Source organism: Crinia signifera, chromosome 12 (assembly GCF_055691185.1).
Source record: "Crinia signifera chromosome 12, ASM5569118v1, whole genome shotgun sequence".
NCBI lineage: Eukaryota > Metazoa > Chordata > Amphibia > Anura > Myobatrachidae > Crinia > Crinia signifera.
The window spans coordinates 45,756,317-45,770,182 of record NC_139228.1 but is presented as its reverse complement, the minus strand read 5'-3'; the positions used below and the strand labels follow the sequence as shown (position 1 = coordinate 45,770,182).

Genomic DNA, 13,866 nt, shown 5'->3' with positions numbered 1-13,866 from the left:
TCCACTGTTCTTAAGTCCACTATTACCCCTAACCCATCCACTGCTTTATTCCATATATACCCCAAGAGGTCTCGCCAGAGAAAAGATTTGTCCTAGGCCATATACTCATTGCCGCCCGGACGAACCTAGCCCAGCAATGGAAGCAACCTTCCCCCCATCACTGCTGCAGGATAATCACCACTTCCTCATGGAAACCCACTTCATCCCATTTTCAGCCATATCTTCCCCTCATATACGTTGGCTCCCGTGGCACATATATGTTACAGAAGGGGAGGGAGGGTGCCATGATGGAGTAGAGGAAAATCTATTATCAGGTAAGAATCTGGTATTTGTTTTTGAAATTTTTAGCCACAGGTTGTTCAGTTAATTGGCCTGCTAGTGCTTTGTTTATAGCTGATCCTTTCCTTGAAGTTTTGGCTAGTAAGGACAACATAGTACAGTTTACATGGACATATTATATATAACAAATTATTACATACAGTTTGGGATTTTTTTGAATTTTTCTTTTTTTTGATTCCCATGTAGATGCACAAATTCTGAGCCTGTTATTAGATATTTACAGGTCTTGGCAGATGGGAAGCTGTAACAGCCAGGTTTTTTTGTTTGCCGGAAGAGTCCCTGTACAGCAGTGATTTTCAACCTTTTTACCTTGCGGCACACTAAATAAGATTTTAAAATTGCCAAGGCACACCATGAGATCCCCACAGGGCAAAACACATTGGTCCCCACAGAAAGAAAACCAAACCTATTGGCCCCCATATAAAAAAAACAATCACTCTGGTCCCCACAGGTAACAAAAATAAAATACATTGGCGTTTACATGAAAAGAAGAGACCAGTAAATAACAGTTGAACTGGTGGTGGCTGTAAACTGGTTTGGACAGCTTCTAGATCTGGGGTCACACTTTAGAACAGCTCAAGGCACACTAGTGTGGCACGGCACAGTGGTTGAAAAACACTGCTGTACATGAATGTAGGTCGTGATGTCTGTATGAACCAGATGATCTCGTAGATTCTTTGCTCTCTTATAGCAGGTCATAGGTATCTGTTTTTTGAGAGATGGTAACTGTACATCAGTAGTGATGATTGGCCAGAGGGCCTTTGTAGCTCTACAAATGATCGGGCTATTAGTGGAGAATCTAGTTGACCATACAAATCTATCTGAGGCATTTTTCTTTCTTGTATTATCTAGTAAGGTGTTCCTGTTCATGCAGAGGACTTCTTGCTTTTGTTAATTTAAGATACCTTTGTCGTATCCTCATCCAAGGAACTTACTCACTACTTTTTCTAGTTCCCCATGTAACATATCCGTATTGCTTGTTATTCTTGCAATGCGTAACATTTAGGATTTTGGTTATCCTTGCTTGAGTGCTCTAGGATGATGGCTGCTATGATGTAACAGTGTGTTCCTGACTGTTGCCTTGCAATGCACACTTGTGCTGATACTGAATGTCCATTATTGAATTGCACCATCACATCTAGGAAGTTCATATAACTGGTTTGATAAGTAAATTTAATTGGGGTTTGAATTGGTAGATTTTCTCCATCCATGTTCTTAAATAATTCCTCTTTCCCTGTCCACACCATGAAACAGTCATCTATGTATCGAATGTACCAATATGTATAATGCATATACCTTGGATTTGGGAAAAAAAAGGTACTTGTTTCCTAGCACGGCGCCCACGATTTTTATCTTATGGCATCTTATGGATCTCATGGATCTTATGCATCCATAAGATGCATAAGATCCATGAGATCCATAAGATGAGATCCATAAGATGCATCTTATTGATCTCATCGCATTGTATATCAAGTATATAAGATTTTGGTTGTTTTTATTGTATGTACAATATCGCATCGCATCCGATATATCGGATGTGATGCGATTTTTTATTGTATATGATTCATATAAGATTTTTAATTGTAAAAGTACCCTTATGGGTACTTAAAAAGTAAAAGGAGCCCCCAATAACCATTGTTAAAGCCACCGGCACCATCAACGCCAATCGCAGCGAGCCCGAAGCATGGCGAGCACTGGCGGAATACATGTGAAGTAGTCCGCGTCCCCTCGCCACGTTTCGGGCTCGGTGGCTCGCTACGTTTGCCACACTATATAAAATCAACTCCACGCCAACGTGGATAGTGGGGGTATGAAAAGGTCGGAGGACGTGTACCGCCACCCCTCGCGGGCTCGCTGCGCTCACCACGCTTCGTGTTGGTGGTGATAGTGCCGGTGGCGTTAACAATGGTTATTGGGGGCTCACGATTTTTATCTTATGGCATCTTATGGATCTCATGGATCTTTTATCTTATGGCATCTTATGGATCTTATGCATCTTACGGATGCATAAGATCCATAAGATGAGATCCATAAGATGCGATATTGTACATACAATTAAAAATCTTTTCAATTGTATGTGATCGCATAAGATTGTATGCCTTAATTAAGGCATACAATCTAATGCGATGGGCGCCGTGCTAGGAAACAAGTACCAAAAAAAATTCCAGTTTAAACATCCAAGCTCAACTGGGGCAGGGACTGGTGTAAATGTTCAAATTTTCTCTGTAAAGCACTGCGGAATATGTATGTGCCATATATGAAACTGTTAATAAATAAATAAATATGTTTTCTCTTCCATAACAATAGGTTCCACTATTGGCTTTTGGGCTTTTGTGTACTGTTACTTTCATCAGAATGAATTTGAGTGGCAACAAGACTTATACCAACTGCAGATTGACGGAGACATGCAAGCGCCTGATGCGCTCGCGTGTCCCCTTCACACGGTGGCAGGGAGCGAATTCCCTGCCTTTCTCTGCTTCAGGGAGATGGGTAGCTACAGGGGTGGACAGTGAAGCAGCGGTGAGGTGGCGGCAGACTCCGTCAGAATGGGGTGAGCGAGTGTCTCGTGTGCACGTGCTCCCTTGTGAGGGCTGGCAATAGGTGATGGATGACTATTCTATCGTCAGGAGCAGCTCTGAGAGCTGTGCTATCTGTAGATCGCAAATAGCGATTGACATGTTTTTATACAATTGTAACGCGATTGTTTTATTATTGTTTTTGATTTTTTTTATTGATATGCGATTTATTGTGATTATTTTATTGCAATTTGCGATAGATATGTATGCTTTTGGGGTCTTCAGTCAATCATGACCTAGTTTAGCCTTATTTTAGATAACGGGGACCATTTCATTCCAAATATATCTTCACATTGATGAAATCAAACTCTACTTAATAGCCATAATGATATGGATGCTAGTTGTAAAACAGTATCTAGCAAGAGCCATATAACCACTTTAATGAATGAATAATAGATGTTAATGTGCTAGTCAACTTCCTTTAACAACTGGACAGAGCGCACACCATGTTAGGTTTTACAGATGATCAAGTCCACGTAGTGAAACACGTTCTACAGCAACATGCAGCTCCCGCTGTAGAGGGAATTGACTACAGGCCTCCCAGGCTCCAGCGCTCCCACTGATTCAGATATCTTTCCTCCTTATTCCAGCCCTGCTTCTCTCTCACCAGCTGCCCGCTCTCACAGAAGACGGCTGGCAGTAGAAGAAGCGGTGACTCAGCACTTCTGCATATGCTGTCACAATACATGATCACCATGTACCCATATTGAACACCCTCACCTGCATTTATTTAATAAATAATATTGCATCATTGGTGTTTCTTTAACTTTTGCAGCAATTTCCAGCACAATGGCCCTTATTCAGATCTGATCGCAGTGCAAATTTGTTTGGAAAATGGGCAAAACCATGTGCACTGCAGGTGGGGCAGATGTAACATGTGCAGAGAGAGTTATAATTGGGTGGAATGTGTTGAAACTGAAATCTAAATTGCAGTGTAAAAATAAAGCAGCCAGTATTTACCCTGCACAGAAACAAAGTAACTCACACAAATCTAACTCTCACAGTAAATCGGTCACAAAGTGCAAGTGCAGGATGGCTTCACTCTAAAGAAAGTGCGATTGTGCGGCATCAACTTCTCCTACTGCCACGGATCCCTGGCTAATCCCTGGCAGTAGGAGAAGTTGATGCCGCACAATGGAGATTCCAGAAATCCCTGTTAATCGTTCTAGGAAGTCTGGTGGTGAGACCCTGAATCTGGCGTATTGTGATCTTTGTTTTATCACCAATCGGGTGTTACTGTACATGCTGTTTTAATTTTTGTGTGATGTGAGTGCAATGTGTGAATACATTTCTTCCCTTGAATTGAAGGTGTTGCACTATTGGATATTCTTTGTATTCCAGAAAGAGTTATGAGTCAAAGAGTCTCTCAGTAACCGCAGAAAAAGAACATTTATTTATATTGTTCTTTAGCAGTACTTGGACATAAAGGACACTTTTGCAATTTATGTGTAAGTGTCACTCTAAGCTCTTGGGTTGAGTGCCTGAAACACTATCAAATTCTGTATTGTCTGTATCTGTTTGGAAGAGTTTTGTCAGACCTCTTCTATCATAGTGTTGGCTGCTGACTTCCATCCAGTGCATTGTGTAAAAAATCTTGTGTTCCATGATCCCTTGAGTGTACCACACTATACCTTTAACATGCAGTATTGTGACTGTCTGCCTCCTGGAAATGAATTGCATTCACAGTGGGTTCTTGATCCCAGGAACGAAGCTCTGGAAGTCCGTATTTGTAGAAATTTGAAGGTCAAGCTGACTGTAAAGTTAATGTAATGTAAAAGTTAAGACTGATCCTCATTTTCATATGAAAGGATAATTATCATGCTGGATTGGTTACAGTCGCACAACTGCTGATTTACCAGTCTTATATCAGTATTTCTTTAATATCGCAGTGTTTCCCAGATCACCTAGTGGGTGCACAGCTGCAGTCTGTATTGGCCCATCTATTTTGAAAAGATTCACAGGTGAAGCTAATGATTTAACTTGTTATACTGAGAAGATTTGTAAAACATCAGGTTCTATATGGCAACTTAAAAGCATACCAAGTCTTTATTTCTGCGTAAAAATGCTTTATAATAATTATATAAATCTGACAGTACTATTGTTATATTTAAAATTGGTACATTATGGGGGGATATCCTATTTCCCGCGATCCCTAATTGTGGGTAATAGGCATGCTCGAGCGATCTAAGTAGCTCCGATAAACCGTCATGAGCTGCGGGTTACCCTGAATTTGTTTCACTGTCTGAAGCAGTCGAAGTGAACTTTAGGAACAGTAGCCTTGTTTGCAGCAAAAATGGGGCTGCTGCAGCCAAAAAACCACAGTTTTACTGAACCTGTGTGTTTTCAGGTGAATACGGGCCTTCTATCTGGTGATCTGATAGCCCCAAAAAAGCATTGGTGAAACCTCTCAAAAGCAGCTGTTTTTCTGTCCCGGTTTTTTACCGGGACTAATAGGGTATACCCCTTTTCTGTATTAGCAGAGAGTTATTGGTCACATCATAAGTCCAGACACTGCTAGCCTTTATTTATCATGTATAATTTTTTCTCTTTTCAAACACTAGAACCCCAAGGACTGCAGTAAAGCCAAGAAACTAGTGTGTAACATCAACAAGGGCTGCGGCTATGGATGCCAACTCCACCATGTAGTCTACTGCTTCATGATTGCGTTTGGCACACAGCGAACGCTCATCCTGGAGTCTCAGAGCTGGAGATATGCCACAGGTGGATGGGAAACGGTCTTTAAGCCAGTCAGTGATACTTGCAGGGACAGATCTGGCACCTCCACAGGACATTGGTCAGGTGAGCCATCCCATCTATCTTCATTTTGGAACTGATACACAAATGCTATGTCCTGTTGCATTACCATTTATGGGTTACTAATCTCCTGTATTGGTTATGTCTTCATAATAATGTAACCATCTTGTGAATGTATCTGTCTTATAGCATACAGTAAGGCTGTTTCTTTGTATCATTGACCATACCCAGCGAACTGGAAAATATAGTAAATGATATTTGGAAATTGTATGGAGTGTGATGCTTCTGCCCTTGAAACTATTTACCCATGAAACACAGTGCACAAATCTTTGCAGCTGACCTTGTAGCTGGAGATTTGCATCTTTCTGAACCAGGAATTGTTCATCTGAGAAATCAAACCATTGTTGTGGTCTAGTGCTAATATTGCATATTCATTAAAAAAAAATGTATTCTGGCAGTTATTACAACCGTGTTTAGTAATGAAGGTGTTGAAACAGTAGAGAGAGAGAAATCTCTAATATGAGCTTTCCATACAAAGACAAGAAGGCCTACATGATACATTAAACCTTTTAGCATGCAACATAAACAAAGGTGATGAGATCTGAACACACAGAGCAATAGTTAATAATGTATATCTTTAAGGCACCATAATGAGAGAGAAATCCTGAAAAAATACCTGTTTTTCATAGATCTGTTTTTAGAGACTGGGATAATTTCTGACCAACCAAAATAGATTTTTCCTTTGAGTTCCAAGGTTATCTGTCAAAATAGGTGTGGAAATTGGAAAGCAAACGTTTTTATTCATCATAATATAATAATCTTTTTTTTTACTCAACATTTTTTATTTGAATTTATATGACAAATGTGAGAGACGCTGGCATTTTTAGCGGATATTTTACACATCTCTCACAGATGTGGGCTTTTCGGATTAAATTAATTCAGAAAACATGAATGGTAGGGAGGGTACTTGAGGATTGTTGTAGTACTGTACATTTGGTAGTAATCTCAGCGAGAGGGGAAGCTGAGGGAAAGCATACACTATCAGGGTTGCTGAACAGGACAAAAAACAAAGAGCATAGGTGGCAGGGATAGTGCTTGTATAAAACATGAGGAAGGAGTACCCTGCCCACAAGAGCTCACATCGACACATAAATCAAGTAGTAGCAACACAATGGCAATATCACATTAATAGAATGAACTCCCAAGTGGAAATGTAGTCCTTAAGGTGCCCATACACGTACCAATTACCCGGTACTTTTTGTGCTAAAATAGCATTGCATCGCATGCACAATGCATGCACAACGATGCTATTTTAGCACAAAAAGTACCGGGTAATTGGTACGTGTATGGGCACCTTTACATGAATTCAGAACAGTTCTTTATCTGATTGGTTTCAAGTATAAGGAGTAAACCGAAATTCTTTCTGATGAACTTTAAACAGGAAAAAATACATAGTACAGAATTGACTGAGATAAAATAAACCTTATATACTCAAGATGGAATCACATAATATTTAAGATAGAATGGTATATCTGGGCCCTGCTCGCTGTAGGTGTCTTTTCATGTGGTAGTACTTCACTAAAACTCAAAATGCAAATATTGGTGCAATACTGTATATAAATTTAAAATATGTATTATAAATATGCACTCACAATTAGATTTTTTTTAAAACCGGTTTGTAACACAACCTTCACTTCTGTAGTCTCACTGGATGGATTGTCCAAACAAGAATGTTACTTACTATCAGTGACTCCAATTCGCAAGCACCCAAAGCACCGATGCAATAGTCAGGACGTCCTTTCATCCTCCCGTTTATGGAACAGGATCCAGTGAGGAGGAAAGGATGTCCTGACAATTGCATCAGTACCTTGGATGTCCAGGACTTAGAGACATTGAAGGGTGTTACAAACCTATGTTAACCTAGACACCAAAAAAACATGAAAACGAATGTTGACATTGTGCAGACCTTTGCTTGTGTTGACCTTTTGACCATATCGACCTAATCCATGTTGACCTTTTCCACGTGCCAGACTTCTGCCTAATGACAATAGTGTTCCACCTATTGACTGTCAACCTAGACATTGACAACCTAATGATCCACACCCAATGGCAATACACTGCAAGCAAAGAGTACAGATGTGTCCTCCTACACCTATCCTCAATATGCAATGCAGCACAAGATGCCTGGCTTAAGTGAGAAGCGAGTGGTTTAGCGCTTTTTTTTTAAATCTTTTTCACTCAAATGCGTGTCTTAGTTGAAATGTGATGTTTATTAGATTTAACTGATCTGTGGACTAACACAAAACTTGGCCCAAAAATAGCCGTGGCATGTTAGTATATGGATTTACAAGTGTTGCATATAAAATTAATCATAACAGTCTCTTGAATCAGTTTGATTGTGGCACATAATGCAAATGAGAAAGATGCAAAAAGACATGTCGTTTCACAGGTTCCAGCGCTACAAGGAGAGGAAATTGGTGCCATTGCAGATGTACATGAACACATCTGTTTGATGTACAAGGCCAAACAAGATGTTTGTGTTTCACAATTTTACCTCCATTTTACATCTTAATGTGCATATTATGCAGAGGTAAATAGGATTAATGTTTTTGTTGCAAAGAAAATTATCATTACTGTAAGTCTCAGATAAAGCCTAATGATGCGTTGGACCTGTCTTGGACCTGAAAAATGGACAGATTTAGGCAATGAGCCACCACATAAACCACTTAAGGCAGGTTACGGTATAAGTGATAGTGACTCTTGGTCGACTACTTAAATGGTCGACATACTCAAGGTTGACACATGCAAATGGTTAACACAGACATGGTTGACACTGGAAATGTCGACACAAGTTTTCAGTGCTTCTGGGTGCAATTCATGCAATTTGGCCGCAACAATTCTGGATAAGGGAGCTGGTGCATTGTAGTGGTGGAAAAAAAAACGAAGGTATGAATCAATCTGAAATTTGGTAAGGCGTTGTTTGAAAGATGGTAGTACACAATAGTAACACCGACTTTCCTCAGCAACACCACCTGTCTTCAAACACAGGTTCTTATTGATCCACCCGTGTGTGCATGTGTGTATAGGTGTGTGTGTGTGTGTGTGTGTGTGTGTGTGTGTATATGTGTATATATATATATATATATATATATATATATATAGTAATATGCCCCGGTGCCTGTCTTGTAGTAATTGTAGCTGAACAGGAAAGGACTAGCACTCGTGGGTCATAAAAACTCTGTATTGTAAATGTGCAAAAAGCAGCCAACGTTTCGGGGCAACGCCCCTTTATCAAGGTGTGGGTGAGAACCAGGGTGGATGGTGCACAAGTGATACAAACGATATGATAATCACCACCTATGTTGTAGGTGAAACACCTGGAAATTAAATGGGGGTGCCTTGGCTCCAATGGTCCCTTGGGTCCTGGTATCTATGGCTGTGTGGCCCGGCACTCACTCCTAGTAGTAATATGCCCCGGAGCCTGTCTTGTAGTAATTGTAGCTGAACAGGAAAGGACTAGCACTCGTGATAGTCCTTGATTAACCCACACCTTGATAAAGGGGCGTTGCCCTGAAACGTTGGTTGCTTTTTGCACGTTTACAATACAGAGTTTTTATGCAAGACCCACGAGTGCTAGTCCTTTCCTGTTCAGCTATATATATATATGAGTGCTGCATGTGGATTGATATGTTGGTATGCCAGCAGATCTACTTCCCTATGACTGGATTATTTCATATACTCTAAACCAGGGGTGGGGAACCTCAGGCCCGGGGGCCGTATGCGGCCCCCGTAGCCGGTCTGAGTGGCCCTCCCACCTGCCCGGTGGCTTTGCCGGGAGTCAAGTAAAAGGGAATTCTCGCTTGAGGTCGATATTTCTCGCAAGATTCCTCTTAATCAACAGCAGCCAGAGACTGTCAGTCCTATTCAGCAGCAACCGTCGGAGTGCTGGACCGCTGCAGCAGGACAATTTGTAAGAGAAATTTTTACATATGGCCCCCAAAGGATTTTTTCCCTATACAAATGGCCCTTGGCACAATAAAGGTCCCCAACCCTTGCTCTAAATCATACTGTACTGTACTTCGAAGCACACGTGTGGAAAAGAAACCTTTCATTTTTTTTCTAATAAGTATGGGGAGGCATTGGATCAGTTCAATCAGACGGACTCACAAAAATATACTGAGACAATTTTTTTTCATTAAGCCCTCTCGGGGCCACTGTATCTTGATGGTGTATCCAGTACGCTTCTCTTTTGAGTAATGCCAAACCTCAGTCACCAACTTTGTAGTATGGCTGAGGGTGTTACTGTCATCCAATGTTTTTAACTTGATTCATGTGTTTGTATATATGATGCATTGTTCTTTTGTACCGGGACAGGGTCCCAGGATGCGATATTCTTCACAATTACTGATGCAGGAAGTGCGTTATAATATAAATGCTAATACCAAGATGGTAAGCTTGTCATATTTAGCCCTCACTTTTGTATTTGGGCTAATGGGCGCTAAGTTATATAGTGATTTTTAGTGCTGGCTAACGTCTGGTAAATACGTTCCAGCGCAATGACACACATGCTGGAACACGGAAGTCATGCCTACCACTGCAGGGATGCACACTCTCCGACAGCCTTGGAAATAGGAAGTAAGTGATGATCACTGACAGAGAGGGCTCTGTAATAGCGATTGTGGGATAAGGTAAAAATTATGTGTATAGCAGAGTTTGGTAAGGTAGAACGAGCTGGCCTTTTAAAACATCTTGGTAAGGAATGTTATTTTAGTGAGGCATGTGGAAAAGCAGTGGTATATAAGAAAATACAGGCATAGGGGAGTAGATCTGCTTCTCTCATATCACCCTGTGTACGTCTTGGCAAAGGGTACTACAATGCCGAAACGTAAACCTCTTGCTTTTAACCAATGTTCAATTCAAGTTTAATGTTTCTTCTGGTGAGTGATCGGTTTCTAAAAAGGTATATGTAGCTCTTTACTGCCTTGGATGGGATAATGAGCCTGGGATCTGCACCACAGCAGGATGTCATGTTGCTGATTTGAGTGTGCCATTCTCACCAAAGACTATATAGATTGAAATAGATAGATTGATTGATATATATTGATTTAGGCAGATAGATAGATATATTTATATAAATAGATATATTGAGATAGATAGTAGGGACCACTGGAGCTTCCTGAAGTGCTTGTATTCTGCTGTGACCTATATGCTGCAAATATTGTAACCATCATTGCTGTGCTGATTTACACGGTATGCTGTTTACCTGCTATGAAAAATAAAGACCAAGACTTTATCTGACCTAGTGTATGGGCTCAATTCATCACTATACTGTATGAGTGTAAACATCCTGATGTATCTGCCCTCACTTTCCTATGTTTCTGCCTCTTCGCCACCCTCACAGCAGTGTTATAAGCCTCCCTTTGTGTGTCTGCCTCCCCCATAGCAGTATTTTCAGCCTCCTCTCTCCATGTATCTGCTACCCCAATAGTATGGTTACATCTTTGGGTGTCCCTCCCATGTTATTAGTGTGGGGTAGCTCCTGCAGTTGCTTTTACATCAGGGTTCTTTCTGTGGCGGCTGTCCACTTCCGACAGGAAGTGAATATAAACACACTTCCTGTCTAGACTGATGTAAGAGTGGGTCTGCGGCTGTCTTAATACTTGATTGCTCCTCTCTGGAAGGTTCATGGGGCAGTGGGCATCCAAGGGTTTAGTTGAGGCTTTGCAGGGCAGTTGGAGACTCCATCTGGTTGCAGGAGGTTAGGCAACTACATGTGCTATAGGGTCATGCAAGTTTATTCCTACTCTCATATTTTATAGAACAGCAGAATACAATGCTATTACATTCAGAATTTATAGTAAGAATCTTAATAAATCTTAGCAAAAATCAGTGTCAATAAAACACACCAGCATCCCATAAATACAGTTTCAGAAATTGTATTGGTTGATAACGTAAATTAGTAAACTTAGTTATTCACAAATCACAAGGCAAAGCAAATTTGACAGCACTCATAAGAGGTACAAAGAAAGTTTTTCTTCTTTTTTTTTTTTTAAATCAAGCAGAGACTTTTGGAATTAATGTACTTAAGTTACAGTGAATAATACTGTAGGCGCAAGCTACTATACAGTGCTAGTGGTAATATTTGCAGCTTTATGTTCATTATTTGTCCACCACTTACTCACTGAAGAAAGTCATGAAAGTATCAAGTACAAGAGTAGCAAGAGAACTGTATTTGCCTCATGAATATTGCTACTGTTTTTTGTCTATTTTTTTTTTGTATGATCATGCAAACTGGTCATCAAGATTAAGAGTTTGATGTGAAATTTGGTGCTTGAGAATATTTAAATGTTAATTCGAGGTCAGTCAGCCATTTGTAATGATAAATTGTCATTGGAGAAGCCAATATACTCCATTCCTTGCTAGTGTGGTCACACATGTAATGGAATTAGAAATTATAAGCAAAGAGGATATTCTGTCCAGTTAGCGGTACATTACCTTCCCAAGCCTGCCATATCCATAGTGAACTGCTTAATTTATCTTTCCACTCAGTTATAAACAAATAACTTACACTCCTCACTGGAGTAAACAAGTTTAGATCTTATGCAAAAATTAACTGGTAGAATCTGTGTATCATTCAGAGTAAGGCATCATATGAAGTATTTGCTTCTGCTATATATTACATGTATAACAATATGAATTAAGAGATTGTATATACATAAATATTAATGACTGCTTTAGCTTTGTAATTATTTTCGAGTTTTTAATTAATACAATTTTATTCTGTGCACAGGAAAACTGAGATGTAATTATTAGCTTGTGAATGTCTTTGTATATACTGTTTCACCACTGATTCAAATTAAGATAGCCGTTTGTAGTTTCAGAACTAGCATTTACACTCAATAACCCCTTTTTATTATTATTGGTACTCTTTACCTAGCACGGCGCCCACGATGTCCATCGCGGTCATCGGGTTCACGTTGATCGTGGGGTGGCGTTAACAATTGTGGGGGCCATTTCAGACTTCAGGGGCACTATTTGGGCTCTGTGGCCCATTTAACATTGTTTCCTATGGAAAAATCGCGGGCATTGAGGCATTGAACAGTAAAATCGCGTCCAATCACACTTTTAACATTGTTCCCTACGGGAAATCGCGGCCATCGCGTCGCACCCGTTTTTTAGTGCATTTGATGGCCGCGATGGGCAACGTGCTAGGTAAAGAGTACCTTATTATTATTATTTTATTATTATTATTATTTTTCTTTTAAAAACTGTAAAATGCAGTTGGCTTATACAGCGTATAAGTGAGTTAGAATAATATCAATGAAATCTCCAATGGTGACTCAGGATTCCCCTCTGTTCAGTCACAGCCAATCGTGGAGGGATAGGGGGTATAAAGGGTACTTCCCTCTATCCAGAAGGTACCCGTGCAATTGTTGTCTCTTCCCCAGCTCCATGCTAGCCGTGTTCTCCTGAAGGTTCTCCAGCATTGAGACTATTTATGCATTATTCATACCTCTTGCTACTGTTCCAACTATTTTGGTTTAATCATGATGAACATGCTAAGCAGCTATTCTGGCTCCTTCTTGGTGAGCTATCCAGCTGTGCTGGTTCCATCCCAGTGACCGGCTATCCCAACTATTCTAGTTCAGTCCCTGTGTTCAAGCTAACCAGCTATACTAGTATAATCCTGGTGCCCAGCTATCCCAGCTCATTCCCAGTGTTCAGTGTATCCAGCTATTTTGTTTCAATCCTGGTATCCATACTAACCACCTATCCCAGTTCAGTGCTGATGTTCAACCTGATCAGCTATTTCATTTCAGTCCCAGTGTCCAGCTATACTGGTTCAATCCTGGCGGTCAAGATATGAAGCTAGTCTTGTTTTATCCTGATGCCCAGCTATACTTTTTTTAACCCAGATGTTCAAGATAACCAGCTATTTCAATTTAATCTCATTATCTAGATATCCCAGTTCTATCCCAGTGTCAAGCTATACGTTCGTATCCCGGTGTCCAACTCTTCTGGTTCAATGCCAGCATCTAATGTATCCGCTATTCCAGATCAAAGCTGATGTTCAAGCTACAGATATAACAGTATAGCTGTTGAGGCAAGTGTACCAGTGAATATGGCGTTTGTGTGTGCATGTGGTAGCCTGTCATTAACCTCTATGGGCGATCGCTCGGTGCAAATATTCACAGAC

At 40.4% G+C, this 13,866-nt stretch overlaps 1 protein-coding gene across 8 annotated transcripts in view; it reads left to right on the top strand.

Moving 5' to 3' along the window:
- The window catches only part of FUT8 (fucosyltransferase 8), a 315,179-nt gene that overhangs the window by 224,740 nt on the left and 76,573 nt on the right, over nt 1-13,866 (top strand). For all 8 annotated transcript variants that reach the window (XM_083167148.1, XM_083167141.1, XM_083167143.1 and 5 more), the window contains one exon: nt 5,477-5,714. In XM_083167148.1, the coding sequence (XP_083023274.1) occupies nt 5,477-5,714 (238 nt within the window). The remainder of the gene's footprint in view (nt 1-5,476; nt 5,715-13,866) is intronic.